At 38.3% G+C, this 16,292-nt stretch overlaps 1 protein-coding gene across 4 annotated transcripts in view; it reads right to left on the reverse strand.

Moving 5' to 3' along the window:
- LOC121295701 (tetraspanin-5-like) overlaps window positions 1–13,425 on the reverse strand; it is an 85,844-nt gene extending 72,419 nt beyond the window's left edge. For 3 of the 4 annotated variants that reach the window (XR_005946963.1, XM_041220696.1, XM_041220683.1), the window contains exon 1: window positions 13,102–13,268. Coding sequence is in view for 3 of the 4 variants with exons in the window: in XM_041220696.1 (XP_041076630.1) it covers window positions 13,102–13,182 (81 nt within the window). In the remaining variant the exon portion in view is untranslated. Of the gene's footprint in view, window positions 1–13,101 lie in introns of all 4 variants that reach the window. The other variant, XM_041220704.1, reaches the window with a different exon arrangement.
- Window positions 13,426–16,292: the final 2,867 nt, after the last annotated feature.

A 16,292-nucleotide genomic window follows, 5' to 3' on the forward strand; every position in this document is an offset into this window, starting at 1 on the left:
ATTTTAAGTACTCTGAACACTGAAAAACACATTAGTATGCCAGTACCATTGAGAGCAGTTTTTAACAGGCGTATGCTATTCATCAAACTTACCAGTCAATTCTAAACTTCCCCATGTCATGGTGGAGGCCCAGATATTACTAATTTGAAAAATATTTCAGATGTTAACTGTGACGGGGAACTCCCCGTCTATATGAATATGCTTGGAACTGGCAGGGAGGGGGTTAAATTTCTCCCTGCCAGAAAAACATGTGAGAATGTGGCTGGAGCGCTAATTGAATAATTATTGATTAATTGGGCTCCAGCCACAGGGGATAAAAGCCAGGGGAGAGGGCCTGGCTGAGTAGTGTGGGTGTGTTTTCTGTTTGGAGGTGTTCTTTTGTTTGGGAGTTTGTTTTTGTGTTGGAGAGTTTTGTTTTTAAAGAAAGGAATATCTTGTTTAAAGACCTGGAACTTGACCATTTATTTTGTAAGTTCACCTTGATTATTTATTTTCGAACCTCTTTGTGTTGGCCCTTGTGCCTGTTTATTTGACCATTTTATTTAATAAAGAACTTTATTTTGCCTTTACTCTGTCTCTGAGCCTCAATCCACTCGCCAGCCTGTCAAATTAACCCTTTGACATTATCTGAAAATCAAAACAAGAAAATACCCATCTCCCAGTCCAAGCAACTTGTATTTACTGTACATTTATTGTTTTAATATTAATTGTAGGATAGTGTTAAGCATTATTCCAGCACATGGTCTCCCACTCTAAGAGGTCTCTAAATAAATTTGGCGGGAGGGTGCTTTTTGCTCAAAGCGGCCAACTGAAAGCCATTTGGTTATACTCACAATGACAATGATGATTTCCATTACATGAGAGTAGATGTTAAAACTTCATGCCGATTGGAACTCAGCTCTCGCCTAGGTAAGCACCAACTAAGACATAGCTTTACAGTAAACTAATGTGATCCATCTGCATCTCCATCCATTTGCATTTCTTTCCATCTGATGATGTATATATCCTTCTGTCTGGTGTTGATTGCTGAAGTGTAATTCTGGCTCCAGGGATCAGCTCATTTTGCCTCCCCAGCGCATCAGCACACACAGCGGCTGCGATGCTGGCTCCGGGGATCAACCCAGTGCGGTCTCCCCAGCGTATCAGCATGACAACCGTCTGGATTGAGCAAATTAGGGTACATCTCTGGGGTCTTCAAGTGTGCAGCTTCCAACCTCAGTGTTTTGTTGACTAGCCCATGACACATCAAGAGGGCTCGACAGTGATTCTGGCTTCCCAGCATCACCCCCCTCCGTCCCCAACTCAACTCAGCCCAGTTTACTTAACCATACATCAGTGTTTCTTTCTTTCTATTGTGCTTGAGATCCCCAGGCAGAATCTTTCCATCTCAACCACAGCCAGTTGCTGCTCCTTTCTGCTGCTTCAGATAAGTTCTTCACTGTGCGATGCAACTCTTGGCCACTGAACTCGACGTCTCTGAGAAACCGGGTTGTAGAGTGTGCCACAAATCCTCGACAACCAACCTCCACTGGGTAAACCCGGACTTTCCATCCTCGCTGTTCCGCTTCAGCAACTAGTTGAGCATACCAAAGTTTCTTCCTCTCATACGCCTCATCCACAGCATCTTCCCATGGCACTGTTAACTTTACCAGATGAACAAGGCGTGCTGATCAAAACCACATGCCTGGTCGAAGGTTAGTGGTGGCAATCTCAGGTGGAAAAATAAGCCGTTGACCAACATCTGACAGCATCTTCCAGTCTCTAGCAGCTCCCAATTGTACCTTTTCTTGGTGGTTTCTCTCCTGTACAGAGGAATATTGTCTTTTGTGTGCAATGCTTTGATGGAACTGTTGACAACTTATTGGTCAGGTTATGCTTGTCTTCCAATGCTAATGCCAAACATCGCAGCACCTGGTCATGGCGCCAAGTAAACCGTCCTTGGATAAGACCCACATTACATCCTGTCAAAATGTGCCTTAATGTTGCGGGTGATGAACACAGAGGACATGAGGGATCCTCTCCCACTCAGAGTTTTAGGTTCTGTGGTGATGTGAGAACATCATATGCTGATCTGATGAGGAAACTGATCCTGCTCTGTTCATTTGTCCATAGGTCTTGCCAGCCGATCTTTCGTTGGTCCGCACTCTCCCATTTCATCCATTCTCCCTGCTTGGCCTAGGAAACAGCCTTTACACATCTGATCCTCTCCTTCTGCTCTTGCACCTCATTGACTACCAGCTTCCTCCGTTGAGCCGGGGTTGTCTTGTGCCATGTAGGTGAAGCTGAACTGAGACCAAAACCTCCTTTTCCATGCTGAACTTGTCCCATAATATCTCCAATTCGAAGGGCAGCTTTAGCATCTTCCACAGATTTCTATGCCGTCCATTTTTTCCAGTTTTCATCACAGGTGCTGCCTCCCTTACGCATTTGTCACGTGAATCTAATAATATAATTTCCTGTCGGACTTTGGCGCACTTAAACTCCTCGGTTAGAGCAGAGACTGGTAGCTGCAGTATTTCCTTTACTTTAGCGCTGCTGTCTATGCTCTTCAACCCTTCCACTGCTTGTTGTCTAACTTCTCCCATACGAACTGTGTCCTTTAGATTCCTGTCGTACCATCTCCCTAGACTTTTCACTGGCTTCTCAGACACTATTGGTATTGCCTCACCATTAATGTAGAACCTTTTAGCTACTACTTTATTATATTCTATCTCATTATTTACTGTTTGAGACCACTGAAAAAGCCGGTCTTACAATGTGTAGTCAGTGGGGTTTTGTTTTATTTAAATATTTAGTTTTATTATTTAACAAACGAGCTGAGCATCGTTGCCCTTCAGTTTTGCCCCGCCCTTCTTTCTTTTGCGTTGCTTCTTACTGGTCACCACAACTGCGTACTGCAACCACTCTGCCACATGTTTACATTAGGGTAAGTTAGAAATGCACAGGTATTGAAGCCAAATTTTTTTGAGATACAATAAAAAAAAAAAAAGTCAAACTTACCATTTTTTTTCCCCCAACTAAAATAGTAGTTTTTAACCGCTATTGCTGAACTGTGACAGAGAAACAATTAATCTTGATTATAAATCTCCCTCCCGACCTGTGAGGGTGCTGTGTAAAGGGAACAGTGTGCCCCAGACTGGATTGTCCAGGGTAAGGTGGAAGTCGGCCATCTAAAAAGGGGGCAGAGCAACAGTACACCAAGTCAACATCCCAGACGGGAAGCGATGTGGCAATCACGGATTGGAGGAAAAACGATTGTACTCGTAACCAAGGGGGTGTGGCTGAAGAACCGCTGAAGTATTGCAAAGTTACGATGCGTGTTTCGTTTTTGTTTGTTTGCCCAACTAATTGTACTTGTTTGTCATTCTTAGATGGCCAACATGTTCTGGGAGCTGTCGCTAAAGGCCAGCCCTAACTCAGACAGCACTGCACTACTGTACACAAATAAAGTTTATTTCACCACTTGCACGTCAGCACTCACTCTGGACTTGTGATCGTGTTTGTTTTCTGTGTGTGTTTATACTGTGTTTATTATTTTTAGACTGTAACCCGTGGTTTGCGGTACACATTGCTGTCTATTGCCAGGGATTATTATTTACAGTCGCCAAAACAACCTGGATTATAAACAAATAAAGAATTGTTTGGGCCGTGAACATTGTTCTGTCATCTGTTTATACATTGCACCACCGCTACACCTGCGATCTGCAAGACTACTTTGCCACATGTACACAAACTGATATATGGTAAACATGATATTGTTTACAACACCTATACAAATTTCATGAAATGGTAACAAATGTTCCAACATGTTTCAACAGCCTTCTATAGTGTTACAAGATGACGAATGTAGAAACATTCGATATCACACCCTAACACGGTTTCTCTGAGCTCATTCTTTGCTATAATGTTTCCAGGATTCATGGGTAAGTCTGTCTTGGCATGCTTATCAAAGCCACTACATTGAAAGTTTTCAGTGTTTATGCTTTGCTGTGGAGCGTGACTGCTGCAGAAATAATTTAATATGTTGCCTTGTTTTATTTTTTATTTTTTTGGTGGTGTTGACATTAAGATTTTCGCTGCCTCGTCCACAATACTATTGCCTCTAGTGTTAATTTTTCCATTCTTTAATTATCCAAGTTCTCTATATATTTCCCGTTTTAAAAGTAATCTATTTCTCATACTGAAAAAAACACAGCAAAAGTAAAGCCTCTGCACACTGACACTGTCTGTCTTATCTATCTGCCACTGAACTGTGCGATTGTGGCAAAGTGGTGAGTGAATACAGGTGAGTGTAGAGCGGATACAAAACAGACAGACAATGATTTCCAGGTGCAAGGGCGTTTACTGAATGATTTACAATGTCCAGAGCCTTATGGCAAACACCTGTAAATAATAATGTTGGCGTGATACAGTGGCGTGTGTCACTCAGTAATTGTAATCCCCAGGTTTGACCCTTAACCCAAAAAGTCCAGTTTTATACGTACACCCACACTAAACACAGAACACAAACGCAATTTTCAGTGACCGCGAATAAGTGCTAGTGGTGTAATACACTTCTCCGTGAAATGCAGGGGTCAAAGTGACGTCCGGTTTGATGCTGGATTCCGCTACAGCTCCAGATCATGTTACTGGTAGTCTAGTTAAGACAGACAACAGTTGCAACAAACACAAGAGGAACAATCATGGTTTTCAGCAATTAACACAGTCTCCTTTTAGGTTGTATCTAACCATTTACAAAGGAAAAGATCACTTTCACTACACCACCTATTTATACCCTCGCTCATGACCCCTAGGTTAACGAGTGCATCCGCTCCTCCAATCCTCGAATGCCACGCCGCCTCCCATCCGAGTCATTGAACTTGGGTACCACAGCTTAGCCCCCTTTCTAAATGACTGATTTCCACCTACCCATAGGAATAAATTGTCATGCCATTTAGTCAAGGGTACTCCGTTCCTTTTACATAGTGCCCTCACAGGTCGGGAAGGAGATCTAACACCAAGAATCATTCGATCTCTGTCATAGCGATGTATCCCTCGCTCACAGTCATGACCTGACATTTTTAAACCTGAAGAAACATTATTTTGGGGTCTCTAGATACTGTAGCACCGGTTGTTCTAGCGCATATGACTGCAAATAAACTCTGCGTTATAGAAGCGCATTTTCCCCCCACTGTGCACATGTTTATTTTGTCAAAAAGTGAGGGGGCACAGCTTATTGCTGCAATACCAATTATAACACTAACAGAAATATACCATGACAAACTAGGTTACTAAACACTCAGCTTGCACTTTGTAAACAGCTCCAACTTCTCTAGAAACAAGTGGAGACCGTGCTTGGTATCCGGGGGCATGGCTTCCACCATGATGCATTTCCATTGTGTTGAGGGCTTTTTGTTTTTCTTTTTTTGTATTTGTTTTTTCCTGCTTTTGTTTTTGCATTGCATGCAATAGTTTTTTTTGTGTTTTCAGTTTTTTGCATTTGTATGTTTTGATTTGTATTTGTGTTTTTTAATTTGTATTTATGTTTATTTATATGTGTTTTTTGATTTGTACTTCTGTTTTCTGTTTTTAGATTTGTATTTTTTGTATTTGTGTTTTGCACTTCAAAGCCACCGTAGAACATAATCCAGGTCTATATCATCTCTCATCCATAACTTCAAACACTCATTTAAAAAATTGTACAGTGGTGCTAAAAGTACAAACATTAAAGCCATGAAAAGCTTAGGAGGCCGACCTAGAGGTACAGACATGCACAGTACAGCAGCTAGAACCAGAGGATACAATGACTGAAAGAGAGGACTGTCAGAAACACTACAACCATCTCAGTGTTTCATCCACTCATCTATTAGACCCCCCTCTAATTATATCTTAAATACAACCATAGATAGGTACTGCAGTACAGTTCTTAATCATTTGCAGACGACACAAAAATAGGATGAGTGGCAAACACTGTTGCAGCAGCAAAGGTCATTCAAAATGATCTAGACAAGATTCAGAACTGGGCAGACACATGGCAAATGACATTTAATAGAGAAAAGTGTAAGGTACTGCACGCAGGAAATAAAAATGTGCATTATAAATATCATATGGGAGATACTGAAATTGGAGAAGGAATCTATTAAAAAGACAGAGGAGTTTTTGTTGATTCAGAAATGTCTTCATCTAGACAATGTGGGGAAGCTATAAAAAAGGCCAACAAGATGCTCGGATACATTGTGAAAAGTGTCGAATTTAAATCAAGGGAAGTAATGTTAAAACTGTACAATGCATTAGTAAGACTTCTTGAATATTGTGTTCAGTTCTGGTCACCTCGCTATAAAAAAGATATTGCTGCTCTAGAAAGAGTGCAAAGAAGAGCGACCATAATTATTCCAGGTTTAAAAGGCATGTCATATGCAGACAGGCTAAAATAATTGAATCTGTTCAGTCTTGAACGAAGAAGACTACACGGTGACCTAATTCAAGCATTCAAAATTCTAAAAGGTATTGACAATGTCAACCCAAGGGACTTTTTTGACCTGAAAAAAGAAACAAGGACCAGGGGTCACAAATGGAGATTAGACAAAGGGGCATTCAGAACAGAAAATAGGAGGCACTTTTTTACACAGAGAATAGTGAGGGTCTGGAATCAACTCCCCAGTAATGTTGTTGAAGCTGACACCCTGGGATCCTTCAAGAAGCTGCTTGATGAGATTCTGGGATCAATAAGCTACTAACAACCAAATGAGCAAAAAGGGGCGAATGGCCTCCTCTCGTTTGTAAACTTTCTTATGTTCTTATTTATATGTGTCCATAAATAGAGGCAGAAAGTGTACAGCTGCACATCAAGAAAGAAGAAGCTGTATTTCCTAGACGTATGGTCTAAAAGTGTAACAAAGGAACTCTGACGCTGTTACTACTGAAACTAAAGATAATCCACATTTCCTTTCTTCATCCGTACCCTGCACTGCCATATTGTGAAGCGGCCCACCAGAATGAACTAAAAACAAATGCTGAAATTGGCTGACACAAAACTACTCAAATTGCAAGCTGATTAATTGGAAAAAGGATGTAAAAAAAAAAAAAAATAAAAAAAAAACACAAAATACACAGCAAGAGAAGACTCCTAATAGGAATGAAATTTCAGTTAGCAAATGTTATGCTACTGCAGCATTTTCCATCCTTACATTAAACCTGTTAAATTCTATACCATCCTTTTAGCTTGGCGGCGCCATGTACCCTGCTTCAGACTACAAAAAACACAAGAAATGTCATCCAGATTTTTTTTTTCTTTCACTTAAAAAATAAATAAATAATTAAATAAATAAATAAAAACACACTTTACTGGAGCGAGCATGCAGAAAGCAGTTACATGGTGACAAGTGTGGAGTCTGAGAGTTATTATGTGGCACAAATCCATTCCCAAAAAGTTAACAAAAGAAGATGGGCCGTTTCAATGTCCCTGTCACAAGCTCTTAGCAACACTGTTTTCAATATGCATGTGGTCTGCGTGGAGGATCCTCTGATAAGAGTGCCACTGCAGGTCCTCAAGAGATTACACTTGGGATGTGATAGATGTTAGACAAGGGAAAGAAAACATAAATCTCATAAAACACAGACAGGGCATACAGGTTGCCATCTATAAGGGAGTACTGCCAACCTGTGTTAGTTCAGTAATTTACTACACTAAAACCTCTGCCCTTCCCTTTTATCTGTGCCTTTTAACAGTTCCTGGTACCAACCATGAAGTCATGGTAAGAGCCCGTGCAGTATTTATCAACATGGAGAGGGGAACTGCAAACTAAAAACTGGCTCTCAGACCACACCCACCCTACCCAGTTATAACACTCGCCAAAGTTGATTTCTATGCATGCTCCAAAGCACAGCAGAATAAAGCATGACCATTCAAGTTTCGTGTGTGTTTCTTTAGTCACTCCTTTGCATTGCTGAAATATAGGTCACAGGCACAATCATGAGGTTTATAAATGATCACACTTAGTAATGTTCTACTTGTAATCCCAATGCACCATAAAGGGCACTAGAAAACTCAGTGCTTTGAAATAATATGGACTGTAGAACAGTTTAGCCTGAAGGAGTGACAGCATGCCAAATAAATTTATGGGGGTGGGGGGAGGGGTGCATGACCTTCCTCTAAATTTGAAGAAATGTACTATTTTTACTTACAGCAAATTATCATTTAATGTTAGTATATTGGACAAGTAGGGGGTCTTGTTTTAATAGTTCTAAATCTTTGACAGAGTAAATTTAAAGCACTGGTCATCACATATCAAAGCAGGAATTGACATTATATGAAATATTTCAAAGCAAAATTGCTACACAACCTCAATGAATTAGATAATTTAATTTACACATCAGTTCAACAGCAGATCTTTGGTCGAGTCGAAGAGCACAGTACCAAGGCACTTTTTAAATTACATGAGATTGAGTTGCAGTTACATAATATTGAGAAAACAAACAAACAAAAAAAAAAACATTGAATGCACTGTAATTACTGAGCATCTCAGGTTCATCTTAAGCAAAATCATTCATATATGCAAATTAAATTAAATATTGAATACAGAACTTCTGCTGAAAATTCTGTGCTAAACTATGATTAGTTTATCTCCTAGGTGCAGTGGAACAGTCAGAATGTGTTTCCTCTAAAGAATCAGGCACTCAGTCTTATAGTTCATGACCTTACAGTCATATAGCACATACAAAAGATTAAGATGCAGTACATCGCTTTGAGATCTCATAGGTCAGTTGTCAATTTCCTGTATGGCATTGTATGGGATATGCTTTTTGAGGAAATCTGCATTTATCAATATTGTCACAGCTACAAAGGGGGAGAAAATATAACTGCATGCCCCTAGTGACCATTTCTAAAAGCACTTCAGAAATTCAGTTTATAAAAGTATAAAGGGGACACTTTTGCTGGAAGAGTTGTTAAGCATAGGGGGGAAAAAAACTATAAAAGCATAACAGCAGTGTATGACAGAGAATACACATGATAGGATATTAAACAGGTAAGCAAGTATAACTATATATTAAAGTGATTATTAGCTACTTGCCTAACAGACATCAAACAGTGGATGTCACAGAATTTTTTAATGTTGAATTCAGATAAAACAGAGGCTAAGTGGGCTCACAGGACCAACTATATGGAAACGTGGGATTACATGAGCTCGCCCCTTGCAGTATCTCATCAAAACTTAAACAAGAAATTAAGAGTTTGGGGGTCATCTTTGATCCTGATCTATTATTTGAGACTTATATTAGGGAAGTTACTAAAGTATCTTTTTACCATTTGAGAAATATAGCCAAACTTCGACCAATTATTTCTGTATCTGATGCCGAGAGATTAATGCATGCATTTGTTTAATCTAGAACCGATTATTGTAAAGCATTTTTTTCTGCTTCCCAAAACATGTGGTATCCGGCTTGCAGCTTGTTCAGAATACCGCCGCAAGAATTCTGACTAAAACCAGGAAAAGTGAACATATTACCCCTGTTTTGGTCTATTTACACTGGCTCCATGTGCAGTATAGAACAGATTAAGATTTTGCAGTCAATTTATAAGGCATTGAATGGATTAGCACATAGTTATTTGCAGGAGTTACTGAATCCTGTATCTTCCAAACGGTATTCTGAGAGCAAGGATGCAGAGGCTGGTTATTCAAACGGTATTCTGAGAGCGCAGGATGCAGAGGCTGGTTATTCAAACGGTATTCTGAGAGCGCAGGATGCAGAGGCTGGTTATTCCAGGGTCAACAAAAGCAACACGGGAAGTAGGGCTTTTTCTTGTAGAGCTCCTAAATTATGGAAAACTCTGCCTTCATTTGTCGAGAAAGCTGGGACCATCACAGTTTTCAAGTCAAGAATAAAAAAGCACTTTTATAAAATGGATTTCTTATCTTGCTGGGTTTTAATATAACTTTAAAATTGCTGCTTTTGTATTGTGTATACTGTTAAAATGTGTTATGTAAATGGTCTGATTGTGGCAGTTGTATGTGTGACATGCTATACAAATGGATTGTGGTTTGTTTGTTTTTTCTGTGACAGTGCTTTGCAATACTTTTGTATAAAATGCACTATATAAATGCAATAAATAAAGGTAGATTTCCAGTTAAGTTATAATAAAAACATAAAAAGGTAATTATACTCTAAAAATACTGTAATGCTTTCATTGGTTTAGTAACTTAGTTGTTAAAACATTTGCCATCAGTCTCGTACAGTTTTACCCCAAACGTGTTTAAGGTTATAAATTAATGTGAATGAAATTCATTACTTTTTTTTTTCCCGCAAGAACAAGATATTCAATCCTATTAAGCAACGTAAAAGTTCATGCCTTATAAGTAATGATGAGTAAAAGCGTTGCTATAGTAACCACGCAAGACGGCACAGGCTAGAATTCTATACATTCATAACAAGAATTCTATAATCCAGAACACATTCAATAATGCTGAATTTAGAAATATTAATATAAACAATTAACTCACATTGAATTTATTACATTTATTTTAGTGTTTCTATAATTCTATGCAGTTAAATATTTTTTGATCGACATGTTTGTAACAGACTTGTTTGTTTTTTTGTTTCTCCTTATGTGTGGCACAGCTAGTTGTGTTTTTACTAAAACCTGTCCATTCCTGGTACTTAATAGTTGGTTCTAAAACAAAAACAAGCTGGTGTTTAATTAGGCTTATAAAAGGGTTGCATCTGGATCAAGGATAGTACACATATTAAAAATGTGCATTTAACAAGAGAAAGTTCTCAGATTGCTTCACTCATTACATTGCCTGGGGTAAACACTGGTGCTTTATATTGTCAGTACATTACATTATACAAATCTGCAAACCATTTTGGGGGTACTAGAGGAATAAAAAAAAGGTGTAATTGAAGTTATAAGCATAAGTCTTTTTTTGTTAGGAGTAGACAAGCGATGCGCAATGTGTTACAAGAATGGGCGACAGGACTGGCACATTACACTACAGAAAATGTATTACAGGATTGTTTTAGCATAAATACCAAAAAGTACTTGTAGTAAAATTATGCTGGTCAGAGGACTATTGGAAGTTGGTGAATTGATTGTTTTTGGAAACAAGGCAAAATAATTAATGTGACACTGCACACATCTGCACACTTAATGATACAAGGTGACATGTTGAAAGACCCTTGTGCATAAACCTGGAACTCAAAATGAAAATGTACTCATCTGTCATGTAACCCATATTTCAAATATGCATTGCGCGTGCTGCTATTTAAAACGATCCATTATTTGATCCAGATTATAACTTGTCAGAGTTGGGGTCAATTCCAATTCCATTTCTAATCCCAATTGCCTTTTAAATCAATTCAAATTCATATTCCAATCATTTTACAACAAAGGGTTTATTGAGCAAACAAATACTGTATACAACTTAATGAACTTGTCAGGTAAGCTGAAAAAGCCCATGGCATAAACCTCAATAAAGACTATGCTGGAAAACGGAATAGAAATTCTAGAAAAGGGAACTGGGATTGGAAAGGGAACTGGGATTGGAAAGGGAACTGGGATTGGAAAGGGAACTGGAATTGGAATATATATATATATATATATATATATATATATATTCCAACTTTGTAACTTATAAATAAAATGATATAATTTACAAATATTCATCACATTCAGCGGAGGTGGAATTAATTATTTGTTAAGAATGCTGGTAATAATCCCAAACCAATCAGCATTATATTTTGAAAACAAAACATTTTCGTAAAGTTGAACCCTCCCCTCTCACCAGACTTCAGGTAACCTACTGATACTAAAAAAATAAAATAAAACAATCCCGTTAGGGTTAGGCTAGGTACATTTGATGCCCTTTACGTTAAATGGTTAAAGTTGAATAATATATGGCTGGCACTTGCTAATAGAATTTGCAGTCCTTGCTGAAGCAACTTCAAATAATAAAATATATATTGTGTACAATACAATATCAGACATTGAAAATGTGAAATTGAATATTGATTTTAAGTAAAGGTTAAAGCTGTAGGCAAAGTAGACGGTCATCCAATAAGAATACACACAAAAAACTGGTGTTACGCACAACAACACTTAAACACGTCACGTTCGCGTATAAACACAATGTCCTGTAGTACTGTACAAAAAACTGTATTATTATAATTTTCTGAAACAAAAACATACAGATGTGGGGAGTGGAAATAATTGGTCAGATGATACCAGTTAGTAATTTGATGCGTAAAGGTAGTCTATACGCCAGAGAACACATGCAAAGCATTAAAGATCATCCATCCATTATCTGTAACCGCTTAATCTATAGAGGGCTGTGGTGAGCCGGAGCCTAACCCGTCAGACACAGGGCGCAATTGGAAGCAGTAACCTCCGCGCCACCCCCGAATTAAATCAATTATTGTTAATTTTATCTTTAAACACGAGTACTGAAGAAAAATCGGTTTTATGAGCGCTATTACGTTTTCCCTGCTTAATAATTTTCACAACTCAACTAGACACGATAGTCCCTGTAATTTGCTAAACAGAAAGGCCCGATTGTGAGAATTGCTATGATCAAATACGTTATACTGTATCTAGATATGAAATAAAATAACAAAATAATAAAAGCTCGATTGTTTCTTTTCTGTTGATGATGTTTTCTGTTGACACGGAGACAGAAAACGTGTCCTGACACAATCTCTCAACACACGCCTCAAAAGTGACAAGCAAAATAGCGTACCGTTCCGAGAGGGGCGGAGGAGGAGGTCACTTAAAAGGAACTGTATTAAAAACAAACAAATGTATGTCTGCTTCTGTTATTATGGTTTAAAAATATAGCTATGTGCCCATGCATGCATTCTACAACTTTATATAAAACTAATGCTTAACGCATAGTTGAAAGCTGGCAAGCTGTTTTAAATCTACCCGAATCCTATTAAAGGTCTGTCACAAGATGTACTTGTTCAGGTCTGGATCCTAATTGCAAAGCTGTCTGGATTAGTGATGCATAAATATCTACCAAATACAGTAATTTACTGGGCCTAGCCCAGCATTATTCATTAAACACACCGGCATGCATAAGAACCAAGACTAAGGGAAAAAAAGAAAGTCATAGTCATAAATCCACTCACCCAAAAAAGAATGTTGAATCCAAATATAAAATACTTGATGCAGCAACTGACTTCATGGCCTTTGTAGTGTTTTCCTGACATGCTCAGATTTAATGAACATACGTCCGTCCGTCCCCCCCCGAAATAAAACACAACTCTCAAATAAAAAAAAAGAGCAGATATGAATAACCAGCAGTTGCCCGACCACAGCAATCTACTAAAGATTAAAGTGTGAGATTTTGGAACAGCTGTATTCAGGTCCCGGTATTTAACAAAAAGGACATAATTTGTCACTGGAATCTGACACAACGTCAAGAAAACAAAACAGAAAGAACAGTCTTTGCATTATTATTTCTCAAATCCCACTATTTGTCTATTTGTATATTTATCGTTATGCTCAGAATAGCAGATTTAAATCCGCTTTTAGTGTCCTCCCAGACATGGCTGTTCTATGATTGACTTCCACATTTATCAATCAGATGGAAGAAGGCAGTGGCAAGGGAAGGACTTCCTTAGTTATTTGGCATTGGTTGAAATATGAGAGTGGGTTTGGTTTGCTGTGATTATGTGAGAAAGAAAACGTTTGAAAGTGCCTCCAGGTTAAAGTAATACATAATAATTTTCTTTTAAACTGTTATATTTTCATTTCCAACTGTACATAAGCTCTGGCAAGCTGTTGAACAAATCAATTACATGACCTTATGTTTTAGCTTTCCGTTAACATGCGTCTTCTTGTTGCCTGAGCAGGCGAAAAAGTTACTATGTAAACCCTAATGGACCGATAATTACATTGTAGTCAAGAATCAGCTTTCAACCTGTCACATAATTTTGTAAACGTCTGTTTTTTCGCTAGCCCAAAATTTGTATGCAAGAATTAGGCTGCAACATATTTAACTTTAAGCTAACCCTATTATTGGTAGTCTAGTCGTAGTCAGTTGTATGAATCTCATATACCTACGTCGTGTAAATATTACATTTAATGAAACCAGTGCTTTGGTGTTGGGGGTTTAGAGATTTAACAGTGCTTCATCTCAGCCAGGATTGACGACCTTTTTATTCTCTCTAAATCGCCAAGAAACATTTGTTTTACTACTTCTTAAAATGTGCTACTCACGTATTGGAGAAGCAAGTTCGGAAAATCTCTTATATTAAACTTGGAAGCAGAACATTATTAAGGACTATTTTTATTAATGACTTTGTAATGCATTTATTGTGTTGTTATGAATAATGCAAGCCTGTTGCAAAGTAGACTATATAAAAAATAGAGGATTCTAAAAAGTTTGCACTAAATAAGCATAAAAAGTGAGTAACATAATAAAGCACACACACACACAGTGTGATTATATATTCCCTAGAAAAAAAGGAAACCAAACCAAGTGCATATATCAAAAAGGAAAGCAATATATGTATATAACTATAAATATACTTAACTAAATCAATCCTACCTACTAACCTACTATTACATTATAACCTAGCATAATCAAATTTACAAACGAGAGTAGGCCATTTGGCCCATCTTGCTTGTTTGGTTGTTAGTAGCTTATAATAGGATATCCAGTGTCTCAATCCTAAAATTGTAGTTGAAGCAAAACCTTTGGTCATAGGCTACCTCTCCCTTCTTGTTCTGATCTTAGCTTGTACGTGTTAATGCTTTATTTCTTTTTTTTTCATGAATTGAAAACAAGACAAAATAACACCAGGATGCAGAAAAGGGATGCCCACTTGTTTGTATCAAGTCTGGTTAATTAATTTAGAGTAGTAAGGACAAGCTCGGTATCATTTAATACACATTAGGTTGTGTTCTGTATGGGGCTCCAATGCGTTTACCTACCTAAAACTTTATCAAACCAGTCAATCCCTTTAGCTAGATAGTCACAAAAAATGTGAAACATTATTTTTACTGTTGTTTAAAGTGGAGAAATGCAATGGAAATGGCCTTGCAAACAATTTTCTAGCGTATTTATGTATATCTTGCAAATAACGTAGATGTGCATAAACGTTTATTTTCTTTGACATTTCAATGGAAACATACCTTGTTTCATTCTTCTAAAGCATATGGACTCACAGGGGCCATCTGACCATTTACAACAGCTTTGTGCTACATTTGATATATTGCTTGGGAAAGCAAACCTTTTGACTAATCTTTGACTACAAATGTATCCACCTTCTATATTTTAAGTACTCTGAACATTGAAAAACACATTAGTATGCCAGTACCATTGAGAGCAGTTTTTAACAGGCGTATGCTATTCATCAAACTTACCAGTCAATTCTAAACTTCCCCATGTCATAGTGGAGGCCCAGATATGACTGATTTGAAAAATATTTTAGATGTTAACCCTTTGACATTATCTGAAAATCAAAACAAGAAAATACCCATCTCCCAGTCCAAGCAACTTTTATTTACTGTACATTTATTGTAGGATAGTGTTAAGTCTTATTCCAACACATGGTCTCTCACTCTAAGAGGTCTCTAAATAAATTGGTAAATTAAGTCAGCTAATTGTTCCCTATGGGGGGGGGGGACGCTTTTTGCTCAAAGCAGCCAACTGTCAAGCCATTTGGTTATACTCATAATGACAATGATGATTTCCATTACATGAGAGTAGATGTAAAACTTCATGCTGATTGGAACTCGGCTCTCGCCAAGATAAGCACCAATTAAGACACAGCTTTACAGCAAACTAATGTTATCCATCTGCATTTCCATCCATTTGCATTTCTTTCCATCTGATGATGTAGATATCCTTCTGCCTGGTGTTGACGGCTGAACGCTAATTCTAATGCTGACTCCGGGGATCAGCTTATTTAGTCTCCCCAGTGCATCAGCACACGCAACAGCTGCAATGTTGGCTCCGGGGATTAATCACAGTGTGGTCTCCCCAGCGCATCAGCATGACCAGCATCACCCCCCTCCGTTCCCCACTCAACTCAGCCCAGTTTACTTAACCATACATCAGTGTTTCTTTCTTTCTATTGTGCTTGAGATCCCCAGGCAGAATCTTTCCATCTCAACCATAGCCAGTTGCTGCTCCTTTCTGCTGCTTCAGATAAGTTCTTCACTGTGCACCACAACTCTTGGCCACTGAACCCGACATCTCTGAGAAACCGGGTTGTAGAGTGTGCCACAAATCCTCGACAACCCACCTCCACTGGGTAAACCTGAACTCTCCATCCTCAATGTTCCACTTCAGCAGCTAGTTGAGCATACC

Source organism: Polyodon spathula, chromosome 2 (assembly GCF_017654505.1).
Source record: "Polyodon spathula isolate WHYD16114869_AA chromosome 2, ASM1765450v1, whole genome shotgun sequence".
NCBI lineage: Eukaryota > Metazoa > Chordata > Actinopteri > Acipenseriformes > Polyodontidae > Polyodon > Polyodon spathula.